The following is a 17,764-nucleotide window of genomic DNA, read 5'->3' on the forward strand; positions in this document are numbered from 1 at the left end:
TGTTGCCCATATTGGACATTTATTGTAATTATAGTAATTACTATACATTGGTGTATATGAAATGATGGAGTGTGCAATTTGATACTGACTCCCAATTGTCATCCACAAGCTATTAATGCCATGTGTCAACCCAAAGAGAATGCAAAGGTAGTCATGAAAATCAACGTATTCACCTTGTGGCACATCTTCTCATACATTTCCATGTCTGTGCTGCTAATAACTAAATGTCTTCCGGCAAAGTTCATTCTCTCCATCCAAAGTTCCCTGAGTGAATCGGTCTCCTTTGCTATTTTTTGATATAATGTCTTCACCTACACAGAACAGAAATGGAATACATTTTTAATTGCTTCACAAAAATACATTTTCTTTCTTCCCAACCATAGGTGCCTTCGCGCCACACACCATTTCACTTTAAAAAGGTGTCCAGGCAACCTGGGAGGGACAATTTGCAATCCAACGTTCCTTATTAATGGACAACTTCGCACTCTTGCTTTTTAATGGACAACCTCATACACTGCTTCTTAATGGCCTCTAACTATTCTGCACTTGAAGTCTACGTTTGGGCTTGATTCTCTATGTGCAATGCCACAGGAGACTGAGTAGATTGTATTACATTTTATTTTGCTGAAAATGTCCTTTTTCAAAGCAAAAAAGATGGTTCTATTGGCCTCATCACACTCCAGCCTCAGCAGAAGCGGCCATGTTGGAATCTGGATGCCGAAGAGCTGAGCTTTCCCATCGCACATTTGGTGAACTACACTAGCAATCTGTACTCTTATTATAAAATATAAAATTGCTTTTGAAATAGCTCCCGGTGCTGAAAAAGGCAATGGCTACACATTTGAGGGCTTCATCTAGTTAAAAGCTATTAGTGAAGCTATCTCATGGTGCACAGTTTCTTCTATATCTTACCTCATTCTTATGTTGACTTAATCTGACTGACACAGCAAGTGACTGTTTCAGCAGAATCTGATAGAATGTGTTGGCGTTAAAGAATTCCAGATCGATTTGTTGCTCATAATCCCAAAATTCATCATTTTTCAAGACAGAATCTAAAATAAAATAATTTTATATACTTTTTTAAAACAATTGCAAATTTGGAAACATTAAAACACACACAAGATCGCAAGATTGTTTTTTCCCATTTAATATGTGTGGGATCTTCCTGTGCACCATTTGGATGCCAGGTTTCCCTCATAACAATTGTTCCACTTCAAAGTAACTCAACAACAATAACTTGCATTTATATAGCGCCTTTAACGTAGTAAAACGTCCCAAGGCGCTTCACAGGAGCGTCACCAAACAAAATTTGACACCGAGCCACACCAGGAGATATTAGGGCAGGTGACCAAAAGCTTGGCCAAAAAGGTAGGTTTTAAGGAGCGTCTTAAAGGAGGAAAGAGAGGCAGAGAGGTTTAGGGAAGGAATTCCAGAGCTTAGGGCCCAGGCAGCTGAAGGCACGGCCGCCGATGGTGGAGCGAAGAAAATTGGGGATGCACAAGAGGCCAGAATTGGAGGAGTGCAGAGATCTCGGAGGGTTGTGGGGCTGGAGGAGGTTACAAAGATAGGGAGGGGTGAGGCCATGAAGGGATTTGAAAAGAATGAGAATTTAAAAATCGAGGCGTTGCTTAACTGGGAGCCAGTGTAGGTCAGCGAGCACAGAGCTCATTATAGGTGAAGTGCTTTGGGATGTTCTGAGAAATGCAATACAGCGCTTTATAAATGCAAGTCCTTTTTTCTATGTTCAGCTTATACATCTTATAAATAAGCTGATGGTCTATTCTAAACCCGACTGCTCGGTCCAAAATGGGACAGCCAGCAGTCCTTGCGGCTAGGTGCCAGCCTAACCTTAAGGTAAAGTCCGAAGAACTCACCTCCTTTTCCTTCGCCATCCTCCTCATTTTCCTCAGTTTGTTCCTTGAACCGCAGACTCCGATGGAATTTTTTTACAGCAATGATGGTGGCTCCTTTAGAAGAGTAATCATCAAAGTTGTACGTCTTGTGTAGGCTCCGGTAGGTTGGAGCAGCAGGGGCTTTCTCAGGCCAACGGCACTTTCTAAGGAGAAGCTGCAGATTTGAATATAAATGAATTTTTCCGCCCCCTCAATTTTGTCACGCTGTCCTTCCTCCTCTCCAGAAGGCAGTGGGGGTAGAAATTCTCTTTGGGTAGTGTGGAACTGGCCGCCCGTCAACATTCCCCGTAATTCATGCGCAAACTTTAACATTGGTAAAGCCGGTTCCGGGCTGAGAGGGACCGGCAGAGAGCCGCGCGGCCGCGCCGCTTAGAGGGAACGCTGCCACCCGTTCTACTCCCCGTCCAATATTCAGTTCCGTTGCTTTCAATAGAATTGAATGTCAGACGGAGTGTACAACAGGCGGCCAATCTGACAGCGCTCGTTTAGTGCTACCGCCCAAGACTGGTTCCTACCCCAGTCACCTCTCCGCACACACAGGGCAGCCCTCCAGTATCTCACCCAAGCGGCCACTATTCATACATGAGCTGAGACTCCGGTGGAGGTCACTGGACAGCAGTGTGGAGACGGGAATCTTGGTTTCTTTTTCTATTCACCAGTCCAGGGATACTGAAGCCAATCGCACCGCCCCCTACCCCCAACTCCCACCACCCCCCCGCCAACCTAGATAAGAACGGGTAACTTGGCGCCAACCTAGGATATCAAGGGTTGAACGTTGGATATTCCTGCTCTATGTAACTCAGTATCAAACCACTTAGTGCATTTACCCAATGAGATACGGGAAAACAGCTTTCTCTAAAAATTAAAGTTTTTATACAATGGGGGAGAAATTCGGTATCGCCCCGTTTGGGGCGCAATTATCAGCTGGGCGCTAAATTTAGCGCTTAGCCTTAATTATCGGCTCTGACTGCAAACTTGGCTTCTATCGCCCCTAGAGGTGATTGGAGCACTAAATCAGGCGCTACACACCTCTCTTAAGGCGCTAATGCCGAGGAGCGAGGCGCTACCTCAGAGCGCTGGCGAAGCTCATGTGATGTCAGTCAGCAGTGGAACACAGACTCACTGGCGCCGGCCAGTTCTTAAAGGGGAGGGTCGATCTTGCTCTCCATCCACACCCTGCTCATTGCAACCTTGAATCTCGGCCTGGAGAGACCTGTACATCAATTCTGCTGGAAAGAACAATGGAGAGGCCCTGGGAAAGAGCTCAGAGTGCAGCCCCCCATAGTCTCTTCTAAATCGATACAAGGAAGGGCAAATCAAAATGAACCTGCAAAGTGCTGCTCAGTCCCCAAAACTCCTTCACACAGCGTTGAATCTCTCCAGAAATCTCTCTCTCTCTCAGAATGCGTGGTGCAAAAATGTCGCCAACAAAAAAAGGCGGGAAGCAGTCGCCTTTAAATAACGCTCCCCCAGTCCCTTCCCGACTGCAAAACGCTCCCCTCAACCTGTCGTTTGCTAGCGGCAGGCGGTAAGGCAGGGGGCGCCACTCAATATCCGGTCCGGGGCGCTACCGGGGTGTTGCATGCTCAACTGACATCACGATCTGCGGGGCACAGGAGATTGTGGCGGTAGTGTTTAGCACCGCCACAAAATGTCTGGTCAATTTCGCGAGTGGCGAAACATCACCGCGCCCGACGCTAGTTGCTTTGCGCCCCATTAGGCGCTAACGGGAGGCGCAAACAACTGAATTTTCCCCCAATGTGTTTGTGTAAATTAACATCACTTAATATGGGGAGGGGTTGTGCACCTTTATTCACAGCTGCGGTATATGTTCAGGATTCAGTCTGTTGCCTTCTTGTGGTTCGGATTCGACCAGAAGGAGATTTCTTAAATTTGGGCCAGTTAACATTACACGAAATGTAACCAAATGTTCGGATTGCGTTAGAATATATTGCACAACCCCACCATGATATCATGTACATCAATGTATGAGGCACCTGGAAATATTTAGCTCAGAATTGCAATGGTACTTCAGCCAAGTGTTGGGCAAACCAGCCGAGAACTAGCATCTCCTGAATAGTGGAATAAGTTAACTCCTTGCTCACCAGTAATCCGGCGCAGACACCGACCATTATTACTGATGCTATCGACAAGCTGGAAATGACGAGCCAATCAGGTTTGAACCATAGGTCTGGGGTCCTGCCGATACCCGTCCGGATAAAGTTTCTAGGCGTGGTGGGGAAGAAGGGGCCTTCTTTGTAGCACTGGCCCCCGACAGGCATCACTCGGACATACTGAAAAAGAAATTGACCCGAGTATATTTCTCATCAAAAAGTTGAAGTAATTAGCGTGCATTGTTACTAAGATAGCCAGGGAGAGTCATGTAAGCAGCTATTTTAAGACACAGGGGCTAACTCGTAAACTCTATATTTGTTGTGAATTTGGGTTGAGAACGTAAGAAATAGGAGCAGGAGTAGGTCATTTGGCCTTTTGGGCTTGCTCCGCCATTCAATAAGATCATGGCTGATCTTCTACATTAACTCAACTGTCCTGCCTGATCTCCATATCGATCTCTGTCTTGAATATACTCAACGACTGAGCCTCCACAGCCCTCTGGGGTAGAGAATTCCAAAGATTCACAACCCTCTGAGTGAAGAAATTTCTCCTCCTCTCAGTCCTAAATAGCCGACCCCTTATCCTGAGACTATGCCCCCTAGTTCGAGACTCTCCAGCCAGGGGAAGCAGCCTCTCAGCATCTACCCTGTCAAGCCCTGTAAGAATTTTATACGTTTCAATGAGGTCACCCCTCATTCTTCTAAACTCTAGAAAGTATAGCCCATTCTACTCAAGCTCGCCTCACAGGACAACCCTCTCATCCCAGGAATCAATCTAGTGGGAAATGGGCTGAGAGAAAAATGAGGGGGAAACAACAACAACTTGTATTTATATAGCGCCTTTAACGTAGTAAAACGTCCCAAATCACTTCACAGGAGTATTATAAGACAAAAATAAATTGACACCGAGCCACATAAGGAGAAATTAGGGGAGGTGGCCAAAAGCTTGGTCAAAGAGATAGGTTTTAAAGAGCGTCTTAAAGGAGGAAAGAGAGGTAGCGAGGCGGAGAGGTTTATGGAGGGAATTCCAGAGCTTAGGGCCTAGGCAACAGAAGGCACGGCCACCAATGGTTGAGCAATTATAATCAGGGATGCTCAAGAGGGCAGAATTAGAGGAGCGCAGATATCTCGTGGGGGTTGTGGGGCTGAAGGAGATTACAGAGATAGGGAGGAGCGAGGCCATGGATGGATTTGAAAACAAGGATGAGAATTTTGAAATCAAGGCGTTGCTTAACCGGGAGCCAATGGAGGTCAGCGAGCAAAGGGGTGATGGGCGAACGGGACCTTTGCGAGTTAGGACACGGGCAGCCGAGTTTTGGATCACCTCAAGTTTACGTAGGATAGAATGTGGGAGGCCAGCCAGGAGTGTGTTGGAATAGTCAAGTCTAGAGGTAACAAAGGCATGGATGAGGGTTTCAGCAGTGAATGAGCTGAGGCAAGGGCGGAGACGAATGATGCTACGGAGGTGGAAATAGGCGGTCTTAGTTAAGCCGTGGATATGTGGTCAGAAGCTCATTTCAGGGTCAAATATGACACCAAGGTTGCGAACAGTGTGGTTCAGCCTCAGACGGATGTTAGGGAGAGGGATGGAGTCAGTGGCTAGGGAACGGAGTTTGTGACGGGGACCGAAAACAATGGCTTTGGTCTTCCAATACTTAATTGGAGAAAATTTCTGCTCATCCAGAACTGGATGTCGGACAAGCAGTCTGACAATTTAGACACCGTGGAGGGGTCGAGAGAAGTGGTAGTGAGGTAGAGCTGGGTGTCATCAGCGTACATGTGGAAACTGACGCTGTGTTTTCAGATGATGTCACCAAGGGGCAACATGTAGATGAGAAATGGGAGGGGGCCAAGGATAGATCCTTGGGGGACACCAGAGGCAATGATGTGGGAGCGGGAAGAGAAGCTGTTACAGGTGATTCTCTGGCAACGATTAGATAGATAAGAATGGAACCAGGCGAGTGCAGTCCTACCCAGCTGGACAACGGTGGAGGGGCGTTGGAGAAGGATGGAGTGGTCAACATTGTCAAAGGCTGCAGACAAGTCAAGAAGGACGAGGAGGGACAGTTTACCTTTGTCACAGTCACAAAGGATGTAATTTGTGACTTTGATGAGAGCCGTTTCGGTACTGTGGCAAGGGCGGAAACCTGATTGGAGGGATTCAAACACGGAGTTGTGGGAAAGATGGGCATGGATTTGGGAGGCGACATTCAAGGACTTTGGAGAGGAAAGGGAGGGTGGAGATGGGGAGGTAGTTTGCAAGGATGGAGGGATCAAGGGTTATTTTTTTTGAGAGGGGTGATGACGGCATATTTGAGGGAGAGGGGGACAGCACCCACGGAGAGAGAACCGTTAAACTAAACACAGTTGAGAACATAACAACCTTAAACTACTTGCCAAAGTATAATTGTGTGATAATCCATCTGATTGAGAAGTGTGAATGAAACAAATTAAGTACATTCCAGACTTGCATTGACTTGCAATTCCTTTTAGCTTGCAGACCTTGCATGACTCCTGACTGGTAGAAGTTAAAAGGAATGTAATATTGTCATAATTCAACATTCCACAGCAGTTAATGTTTCTTCCCTCACTCTCCATCCCCCAAAATAGCAGTCACCAAACATTTTTAATTTCTTCACTTGAAGAAGAAAGTTGTGGGGATCGGCTAAAATGGCACAATATGATCAGTCTCACTGAAACTCTCCTTTAAGTTGCTCCTTAAAACCTACCTCTTTGACCAAGCTTTTGGTCACCTGTCCTAATACCTCTTTACGTGGTTCGGCGTCAAACTCTGTCTGATGACACCCCTGTGCAGCGCCTTGGAATGTTTTTGCTACGTTCAAGGCGCTATATAAATGCAAATAGTTGTTGTTGAAACCGGCCAGAAAGGAGGAGGTTTGGGAAATGAAAGAGTCACACTGGTGCCATTGGAGGTGGTCTTCTGAGGGAGTGGTTGAGGCACATTATTGGGGCAGAGCAGAGGGAGCTTTACTTGGCATCTGACCTTATTATACCTGAGCACTTTGAATGCGATACTGAATAACCAAAGTGGTCAGTGTTCCTTTCCCCCTCCTTAATCTTGATGAGTAAAAAGCTGTGTTCAATCTAAGAAGTTAATAACTGAAAAGCTAACTCAGAATTGTGGACTACTTCTGAGGTACGTTGCCTGTGACAACCTTGCATCATTAAGGATTTAGAGAAGGTATGAAACCAGAGAAAGATTATGACCAGTCAATGGGGCACACACCATCTTCTTGTTGGGATTGCTGTTCAGATGGAAGACATGCACACCAGGCTGGCTGAAGCGATATGAGAAGAGCCAGGATGTGCTCGAGGTGAGTCTCATCTCCTCAACCAGGTCACGGAATCCTCCCCAGTCAAACTCGCCGTTAGTGTTGTAAAGGTTTTCGCTGGAAAGAAAGAACAATTCATTTTTTCTCTTGCCAATTTTTCTTATCAATTTTCTGCCCCATTCCCCACTGAAGACACTGACTCATTGCTGGGACACCACGAGTGCCTTTTGTCCTCGTGTACCCTGCCCGGATGGATGATGGCCACTTAAACCTTGACAATGAGTGTTGATAGGCTATTCAACCTTGATGTCCTCACTCCACACACATGGAAACAAGATATTCAGCTCAACCAGTCCGTGTCAGTATTTACCCTCCACACAAGCAAACAGCTCTAATCACAGTTACCCACTCTGTTTCCATATCCCTTTAACCTTTATCTACCTATCTAAACTAATTTTTAATGTTGGCATAGTTTCTGCCTCAACCATTAACCCTGGAAGTTAATTCCACAGTGTCACAACTCTCTGTGCAAAGAGGTTTCTCTGGCTCTTTGTTCGAAATCTCTTAATTTAATCTTGTATCTATGGCCCCTCGTTCTTGACCCACAGCCTCCTTCTAACTACAGTGTCCCATCCTTTCATAATGGTAAACACTTCTAACATAGTGCCCATAATCTGCATTGGCTCAGTGGGCAGCACCCTCGCCTCTGAGTCAGAAGGTTGTGGGTTCAAGTCCCACTCCAGAGACTTGAGCACAAAAATCTAGTGACACTCCAGCGCAGTACTTGGAGTGGGGCTTGAACCCACAAACTTCTGACTCAGAGGCAAGGCTGTTACCAACTGAGCCACTGGCTAATATAGCAAATCAATAGCTACTGAGACCAGGACACTGTCCTTTCATCTCTCGGAACTGAGTTTGAATCCAGCTCAGTTAATCGGATGAGTCCCTGGCTGGCTGTAAGAATTCTTAAGTGAAATGACCTCGGATGGTTTTTTATCCAGTTGCTAGTGACCATAAATCCACAGCCTGTAATTTAACACAAAGTGACAGTATTGTTCAGGGAAGACGCAAGGTCGGCTGAAGCAAAAATTCACTTTCATGCAATAGGAGTGATTGGTGTTGAGGAGTGTTGTTAGGGCACAGAAGAGGAAGCTTCATCCTGTAACTAGCTGTGCTATGCCTGACCTGAGAATGCTTGATGCCAACACTGGGGTCAAAATCATAAGACTCATAGAATTTTACAGGGCAGAAGGAGGCCATTCGACCCATTATGCCTGTGCTGGTTGTCTGAAAGAGCTATCCACTTGACCCCACTCCCTTTTTTTTCCCTCAAACCTTATTAAGTTATTCCTCTACATTTGAAGGCCATAAAAGCATGGGTAAGACAATTACTCACCCTGGGTATTAAAGTGAATAATTTTCTCATATACGATGGTTTTTAGTGCCTATATATTCTGAGGTAATCATTTTCATGAAATCACACATTTCGAGATGTTGAATCAAGTGCATTGTGCGAAAGATGTTAAACAATGAGATGCAACACGATACATACATATCATACACCGGGTGATGTTCCCTGGACACTGTGAACAGGATGATGCTCCCAATGTGGATGCAGGTGGTGGGGTTAAAGATGCCTGAAAACAAGGTGCCATTGATGGGAGAGTCAGCAAACTGGCGGATGCTCGACCAACGAGCTTCAAGATCATCAGGGCTGAGTGACGTCACAGGCAAGGTCGCATTTTCTAAAAGATACAAACGCGGTCTGAGGATATGGGTACGGTAGCACAGTGGTTATGTTACTGGACTAGTAATCCAGAGGTCTGGACTAATGATCCAGAAACTATGGGCGAACAATTCGCTTGGTTAGCACCTCCCGTTAGCGCCTCTGGGGGGGCGCTAACAGGGTGCTAGGAATTTAGCGCCCGAGCGCGGCGATTTTAGCGCCACTCGTGAAATTGACCAGTCGTTTTGCGGCGGCGCTAAACACTACCGCCACGATCTCCTGTGCCCGCAGATCGTGACGTCAGTCAAGCGTGCAATGCCCCGGACTGGATATTGAGTCGCGCCCCCTGCCTTAGCGCCTGCTGCTAGGAATGACAGGTAGAGGGGAACGTTTTCAAGTCGGGAAGGGGCTGGGGGAGCGCTATTTAAAGGCGGGCACATCCTGCTTTTTCTTGTCGGCAATATTTTTGGTACATGCAGGTTGAGAGGGAGAGAGACGTCTGGAGAGATTTAACGCTGCCCTAAGGAGCTTTGGCCCTCAGCACCACTGTTGAGGTTCTTAAGTGCCGAGCTCTTTCCCTGGGCCTATCCATTAGTGCTTCCAACACAATTGCTTTCGAGGTCTCTCCAGGCTGAGATTCAAGGCTGCAATGAGCAGGGAGTGGCTAGCCAGCAAGATGGCCCCTCCCCTTTAAGAACTGGACGGCGCCAGTCTGTCTGGCGCCAGTCTGTCTGGCTTCCATGGTAACGGACATCGCCTGAGCTTCAGTAGTGTTCTGAGGTAGCGCCTCGCTCCCCGACATTAGCGCCTTAAGAGAGGTGTGTAGCGCCTGATTTAGCGCTCCAATCACCTCCAGGGGCGATAGAGGCGAGTTTTGCAGTCGGAGGTGATAATTAGCGCCGGGCGCTAAACTTTGTGCCCGGCCGATATTAGCGCCCCAAAATAGGGATTCACAATTTTTCCCCCATGAGTTCAAATCGTGGGGAATTTAAATTCATTTAATTAAATAAATCTGGAATCAAAAGCTAGTATCAGTATTGGTGACCATGAAACTACAGGATTGTCGTAAAAACCCAGCTGGTTCACTAATGTTTTTTAGGGAAGGAAATCTGCCGCCCTTACCCGGTCTGGCCTATACGTGACTCCAGACCCACAGCAATGTAGCTGCCTCTTAATTGCCCCTCTGAAATGGCCGAGCAAGCCACTCAGTTGTATTCAAGAAGGCGGCTCACCACCAACTTCTCGAGGGCAATTAGGGATGGGCAATAAATGCTGGACTGGCCAGCGACGCCCACATTTAATGAATAAAAAAAAGAATAAACTCAACGTGGCTCCTCACACCAAATAAGAATAAGTGCGCTTCAGAGAAATTCACTGTTTGTGACACAACATGGACTAGCCCAGGTTAAATGAATGACACTGGTTGAGTATAATGAGGCCGCAGCAGGAGATGTACAAGTGTAGGGTATAGTAGAGTCAAGTAATGTATAATTACCCGGAGATACATTTGAGACTAATATTGGATGTTGAGCCAAGTTCATTTCCAGCAAGCTCTTTAACTTCTTGGGATCTGGATCATACACTCCCAGGAAACCTTTTTCTGCAAAAACATGATTAAGCACTGATATCGTTTTCTATCTCCCTGTGCGTCTAGATTCACAAGTTTGTAAAATGCATGATTGACAAAACTAAGCATCAGCAATACATTTTAGGACTTGATATTTCCCATAAACATAAGAACATAAGAAATAGGAGCAGGTGTAGGTCATTTGGCCCCTCGAGCCTGCTCCGCCATTCAATAAGATCATGGCTGATCTGATCTTGGCCTCAATTCCACTTCCCTGCCCGCTCCCCATAACCTTTCAGTCCCTTATCGTTCAAAAATCTGTCTATCTCCACCTTAAATATATTCAATGACCCAGCCTCCATGTCTCTCAGGGGAAGAGAATCCCACAGATTCACGAGTATAGGCCCAACCTGCTCAACCTTTCTTCATAAGACAACCCCTTCATCTCAGGAATCAGCCTCGTGAACCTTCTCTGAACTGCCTCCAATGCAAGTACATCCCTCCTTAAATAAGGAGACCAAAACTGTACGCAGTACTCCAGGTAGTGGTCTCACCAACGCCCTGTAGCGTTGTAGCAGGACTTCCCCTCATTAAGGGCATCTGAGGTCAGTAAAGGTCTGCTTCTTGTTTAAACAATGATATTGTGCATGCTGTTCACTACACCATCCTCCTCAAGCACACGGTCGTAGCTCACATCCCACTGTCTCGACCTCCTGACTGCATCAATTAGAAAACAGGGCGAAGAATTTACTGAATGAAATGGAATGGATGTAGGCATCATAAAGCATGTAATACAGTGGGGTAGAACTCGTAGAGAGCCGGGCCGTCAGCACGAACTGGGCACAGGAAACAATCCCCGAGTCGCAAAAGGTAGGCCCAAGGCCTGATCAAAATTGGGCCTCCAGCCTCATTTAAATTAGTGGCCCTTAGGTAGGTCCTGGCTGGGGGGGTGGGGGGCAATCAGGAGGAGCTGAGTAATGGCTGGCAATGGTCTTTGGACTGCTGTGGAGCCAGGAGAAGCATATATGCTCCTCCTGGCTCTACATTCAGGTAAGAATCTTTGAAGAAATTTACCTTTTTTGGTACCGGCCTCCAGTGGTCCCTTTGTCGACCTGGTTATGGGCAGCCTTATTTTGGGAAGGGGTCCTGCATATGTTAATGAGGGGCCTAACGCCTGTTTTAGGTGGCCACCAGGGATGCCTGACCCATTACAGGAAACTCTCGTTTAAATGGCACCTAAATATCCGGAATTCTCTATTAACCGGCAAAATCTCACTCCGAAAACAACACCTCAATAACCGGCAATGTTGCTGAGTCTGAGTCCGAGTCTCCCATGGTGGCCGAGTTAGTCAGTGGGGGTAGTTCTCCAAACTGCCACTACTCGGCTTCTTGGCACTGTCGGAAGTCCGAACACTTCAGTAACAGGAGTCTGATTCTCCCGCGCTGCCGGTAGTCTCTTCCCATCTGCCATTTTTCTGTGTGTCTCTCCATCTTTATCGTGAATTATCTCCCCCATCTTGCATTATGGAATTCCCAAAAGTTGGTCCAAGCAAAAGGAATTGGAATAAGTGTACAGTCAACTACAGTACTGTATACAGTCATTTACTGTATAAGTTTTGTTTTACTGTTAAGTAATTAAAGAGTTATGGATTACCCTCAACTGGCAGTACTGTACTTAATCAAGCATCTTCCACCATCCATTTAACACAACATTCTGTAGGTGAGTACCCAATTACTGTATACTGCACATCTCTTGATTTTTTAATTTTTCTTTGTTAAAAATAGCTTCGGTAGATAACCCTCTCCGTCATCCGGAATTTTTGATCAACCGGCAACACGCCGGGCCCGTCGGTGCCGGATACCAAAGAGTTTCCTGTATATGGGGCCCAACGTATTTCAGGCATCTTTGTGGCATGGGACATAGCCCCATGAAATTGGCCCTTTTGCCACTCGTTTTCCACCCGGAAAACAAGCACTACATGGTCCAATTTCTAGGTCATTGTGCCTAATGTTTGCGCCACTGTGTCATAACCAACCTCTTCTCTTTTGAAAGTTTAACAAAAAATTAACTTGCGTAGAGGAGGGTTGACTTACCTCAGCAGGGACCATGTGTGTTCACCCCTCCCATGTGCAACACCCAACACAACTGCAAAGACACGTCACCTCATTACCTATAAACATTAATTGCTCCCCCCTCAGTAAATAAAGACTATTGCAATATTGCTCACTGGAGCAGGTCAGAGCTTTGCGCATATTGACATGAATCTTGTCATTCATGTGGAAATGACTTATGAAGTAATACTGAGCGGCCTGCTGGTGGTGCTGTCCAGGGAGAGTATAAATACTCAGGCATGGGCCCAGCTTGCTCAGGACATTCTTTAACAGGAACTTGTAAAGGACAACTAGATCTCCATGTTGAAAAACAGTTGATTAAAGCCTTGTTTAATACTCAGACCAGGTGCCGAGTAGTTTTCTTACGTCACATATGTTTGTGTTCATGAGGATACATGGTCTGATTAGTGCACAATAAAGAGAATCAAATTTATTTATTTCTCTATCTTGAAAGCCGAGATTTGAGAGAATCCGATGGCTTTTCTTCTACAATGAGATACGAGAATAGGCAATAAGGTCTCACCAGAGGTTTCCACTAAGTGCACTGGCTGAGTGAAGCCATATTGCGGGGGACACTGGCTTTCCTCGATGGCGTTTCTGCTGTTCAGGACTCTTCCAATGTGGTCCAAAGGCACCTCAACCTGCGGAGACAAATTTAATTCAGAATAAAGATGACCGGGCTTGAGCTCACCACAAGGACCTTCTTCACTCGGGTAACCGCGTACTGAAATAGTTCCACGCTTTTAACTCCTCTCTGTGCTCACATCCCTGACAGGATTATAGCATGCAAATCACCTCAACACCAACGCTCCCACTATAAGTGGTGGGAACTGAACCATCAGGCTGTGGGGGCATCAGAACTGAGCCCAATCCTGTCCTTGCTTGATGTCCATTAGGCTCACTGTGTAGCAGGGAATCACCCAATGGAGATTAAGAGCTCGATTTTCCCAGCCCCGAGGAGGCGGGTTTGGAGGTGGGAGTGGTGGGAAAATTGCAGAATCGGGGGGCAGGAACCCATCCCACCCCCAACCCGCCTCCGTGCCAATGTCCCAGGAGGCGGGTACCCGACCTGTGCTGGGAGCCACCTCCCCGAGGCAGGAAGGGGATTAGTGCCAATTAACTGCTTGTTATCAGGTAATTAACAAGCAGTTTTTTGCCTAATCCCTATTTTTAGCCCTGAAGTGTGGGCTGTCCGACGACTCCGAACCACGGCAAATTAGCGAGGCGGACTGTCGGTCTGCAGGGATTGGAGGGGTCGAGATGTCCGTTGTGCAGGTGAGTGATCGGTGCATGTGTGCAGAGGTAAGTGTGTGAGGTAAGTGTAAAGTGTTTTAATAAGTTTTACTTACCTTTACTTTCTCCTGCAGGCTTCCTTCCTTCAGTTCTCGGGAGTCCCTCAGCTCACCGGCACAGAAAGCAGAATGGCCGCTGAACTGTCAAAAGCTGCAGCTTCTGCTTTCTGGTCTGGAGAGATCTCTAACTGAGTCTGAGTAGAAGGACTCAAGTTAGAAGACAGATTGTCAGTGTTTGACAGCTTCACAGAGCTCTCAAACACTGATTTTTCATCTGTCAAAAGTGAAATGTCAATCGCTGACATCACCAGTAACCAGGTGTCCCTTAATTGGCCTGCTGAGCCCACTGGGTGGGCTTAACAAGGTCAATCAAGGGAAAATAGCATGGGTTGGCCACAAGTCGATGGAGGCGGGACTACAACCCAAAAAGTGGGAGTCCCGCCTCCAAAAGCTCCCCATTGACAAAATCCAGCCCTAAGCGTTTGAAAGGAATGGAGTGAAAATCTGGCAGGTTCTGCAATGGGCGAGCGACCTGCTCTGGTAGGTTACTGCCCAGGCAGTGAAGAGGAAAATCTATCCCCAAGAGGGGAACCCTGGTTGACTTTTCCCCTCCCTTGTCCAGAGGTGCTACAGTTACCAACTGAGCCACGAAGGAAGCCCTTTCCTTTCAATTACTCTGTTATTACCTGCAAACCATTTCTGCACGTAATGCGAAACTGTGCTCCTCCTTTGCAGAGAATCTGCAGTGTGCTGCGCTGGAGCTGTCGGCACTCCTGATTGCACACAGAGTCCAAATCTTCTGCCTGACAGAGACACAGGCCCAGAACTGCATCGAAGCCCTGGTAATCTGCAGGGGAAGCGCAAACCTGCAAAGCAACCAAACATTCAGTTAGTAACATTCTCAGAACGGTTAAACCAGCACGGCATATTAAATAAAAACCTAATCGCTAGTGGAACTGTTCAATACTCAAATATTTTTGGAGGTTTGGTTCAAATATAGCAACTGCCCAGGCCTCATGCAACATTGTGCAAAATAGACTCTATGCAGTGCCTTTCTACATTTTCTGAAAAATATCTCAATTAATTACTTTGAAGTGTAATGACTGCTTCCTAGAAGTTCCAGGGCAGCAGGTGCATGGGAACACCATCACCTACAAGTTCCCCTTCTAGTCACACACCATCCTGACTTGGAAATATATCGGCTGTTTCTTCATTGTCGCTGGGTCAAAATCCAGGAACTCCCTCCCTAACAGCACTGTGGGAGCACCTTCACCACACGGACTGCAGCGGTTCAAGAAAGTGGCTCACCCCCACCTTCTCAAGGGCAACTAGGGATGGGCAATAAATGCTGGCCTTGCCAGCGATGCCCACATCCCAGTAATGAATAAAAAATAAACGTAGAGATGCTGTGAACGAGCGTCCCACTGTCTAAAAATACAAGCTACCCTGCCAACGGGCGCTTTCATCTCCCTTGTGATTTTGCTGGAATTTGCTATTTTTAACACTGCTGCATTAGTTTAGAAGTGGTGCAGGCCATGGGAAGAAAGCTTAGACATGGCAAAAAATGGAGGGAACATTGACACTAATGGGCGGTGATCACTGTTGTACCCTCATTGGCTTAGTCAGGCCAGACATCAAAAGGACATTACACGGACAGCCACTAAAGGGCCCCATTAGACCCAAAACTGCATGATTGATTAATTCCACCAATGATGGCCTGATAGTTATGAGCGAAGCTGATGAGAACTAAGAAGGTATAAAGAAGTAATCTCTACTCTGATTGAAAGCTGCCCTCTTTTACAGATCCTCCTGTTAATGTATAAGCACCATTACTAGACTGTGCAATAATTACTAGCCTTGGCTCAGTGGTAGAGCTTCTGTCTCTGAGTCAGAAGGTCGTGGGTCCAAGCCCCACTCTAGAAACTTGAGCCCATAAGCTAGACTGACATTGGAGTGCTGTGCTGTCGGAGGTGCCGTCTTTCCGATGAGATGTTAAACCGAGGCCCCGTCTGCGCTCTCGGGTGGATGTTAAAGATTGCATGGCGCTATTCAATTAAGGACAGTGGAACTGTCCTGGCCAACATTTATCCCTCAACAACACCAAATACAATTTATCTGGTCATTTAGCTGATTGCTGTTCACAAATTGGTTTCTGCATTTCCCTATATTACAACAGTGACTGCATTTCTAAAAGTACTTTCGTGGCTCTGAAGCATTAGGGATGTCCTACGGTTGTGAAAGACGCTAGATAAAGATAAAGTTCTTTCTTTAATACAGACCTTCAGTGAACAATATTCCACCCACTCATCGATTGAGAGACAGGCTCCATCCTGATTTCTGCTGGTCCCGTCTCGGCAGATATCGTACAGCTGTCTGACGCATTCTCTTGTTCCTTCAGATACCATTCGATGTCTCACAGCACATGTACAATGAGAGTCACTGGGCTAAGAAAGATTCAACACTTAAATTATATATATGTACATAAAACACATCCTCCCTGTATGGCAACAGCACCGTTAAGGCAGGAACATGTCCCAAAGCTCTTCAGAGAGGGAAAAAGGAGCAGAGACTGTGCCACGGTGGGAGAGGTGACCAAACGCTCGGTCAAAAACATTGGTTTTAACAAGATTTTAAAACCAAAGAGTGAAGGAGAGAAAGGAGGAACTTAGAGGGTTGGGGCAAGGCAGCTGAAGGCTCCTCAATCAATGCTTGACTGCTCGGAGAGGAGATGTACAAAAGACCAGAGCCGAAGGACTGATGGGTACAAAAGGAGTATGGGGGTGGGGGGGGGGGGGGGGGCGGGTGGTGGAGTGGGATTGTCAGCAAGTATATGATTGGGGAAAACCTGGGGCAGAGGAGGCCCAAGGTGGCTGACTCCTTTATAAACCTTTGTGAGGGGAAAATTCGGTTGCTTTGCGCCTCCCATTAGGGCGCTAATGGGGTGCAAAGCAACTAGCGCCCAGGGGCGGCGATGTTTGCGCAGCTCGCGAAATTGACCAGACATTTTGCGGCGGCGCTAAACACTACCGCCACGATTTCCTGCACCGGCAGATCGTGATGTCAGTCGAGTGCGCAACGCCCCGGACCGGATATTGAGTGGCGCCCTCTGCCTTACTGCCTGCCGCTAGCAACGACAGGTTGAGGGGAGCGTTTTGCAGTCGGGAAGGGACAGGGGGAGCGCTATTTAAAGGTGACCGTTTCCTGCCTTTTTTTGTCGGCGACATTTTTGCACCACGCATTCTGAGAGAGAGAGACTTCTGGAGAGATTCAATGCTGTGTGAAGGAGTTTTGGGTACTGAGCAGCACTTTGCAGGTTCATTTTGATTTGACCTTCCTTGCATCGAATTAGAAGAGACTATGGGGGCTACACTCTGAGCTCTTTCCCTGGGCCTCTCCATTGTTCTTTCCAGCAGAATTGATGTACAGGTCTCTCCAGGCCGAGATTCAAGGCTGCAATGAGCAGGATGTGGATGGAGAGCAAGATCGACCCCCCCCTTTAAGAACTGGCTGGCGCCATTGTGTCTGTGTTCCATTGCTGACTGACATCACATGAGCTTCATCAGTGCTCTGAGGTAGCGCCTCGCTCCTCGGCATTAGCGCCTTAAGAGAGGTGTGTAGCGCCTGATTTAGCGCTCCAATCACCTCTAGGGGTGATAGAAGCTAAGTTTGCGGTCGGAGGCGGTAATTAGCGCCAGGCGCTACTCTTTGCGCCCGGACGATAATTGCGCCCCAACGGGGCGATACCGA

General features: G+C 47.0%; 1 protein-coding gene across 1 annotated transcript in view; it reads right to left on the minus strand.

Annotated features, from left to right (window-relative positions):
* The window catches only part of LOC147100294 (uncharacterized), a 270,850-nt gene that overhangs the window by 70,076 nt on the left and 183,010 nt on the right, over window positions 1–17,764 (minus strand). Inside the window, exons 32-37 of the mRNA XM_085968227.1 lie at window positions 14,704–14,883; window positions 13,249–13,366; window positions 10,542–10,646; window positions 8,873–9,065; window positions 7,275–7,437; window positions 1,875–2,067 (exon numbers count right to left, since the gene is read on the minus strand). Of these exons, the coding sequence (XP_085824353.1) occupies window positions 1,875–2,067; window positions 7,275–7,437; window positions 8,873–9,065; window positions 10,542–10,646; window positions 13,249–13,366; window positions 14,704–14,883 (952 nt within the window). The remainder of the gene's footprint in view (window positions 1–1,874; window positions 2,068–7,274; window positions 7,438–8,872; window positions 9,066–10,541; window positions 10,647–13,248; window positions 13,367–14,703; window positions 14,884–17,764) is intronic.

Source organism: Somniosus microcephalus, chromosome 26, assembly GCF_052327205.1.
Source record: "Somniosus microcephalus isolate GS21.2 chromosome 26, FLI_Smic_1.0, whole genome shotgun sequence".
Classification (NCBI taxonomy): Eukaryota; Metazoa; Chordata; class Chondrichthyes; order Squaliformes; family Somniosidae; genus Somniosus; species Somniosus microcephalus.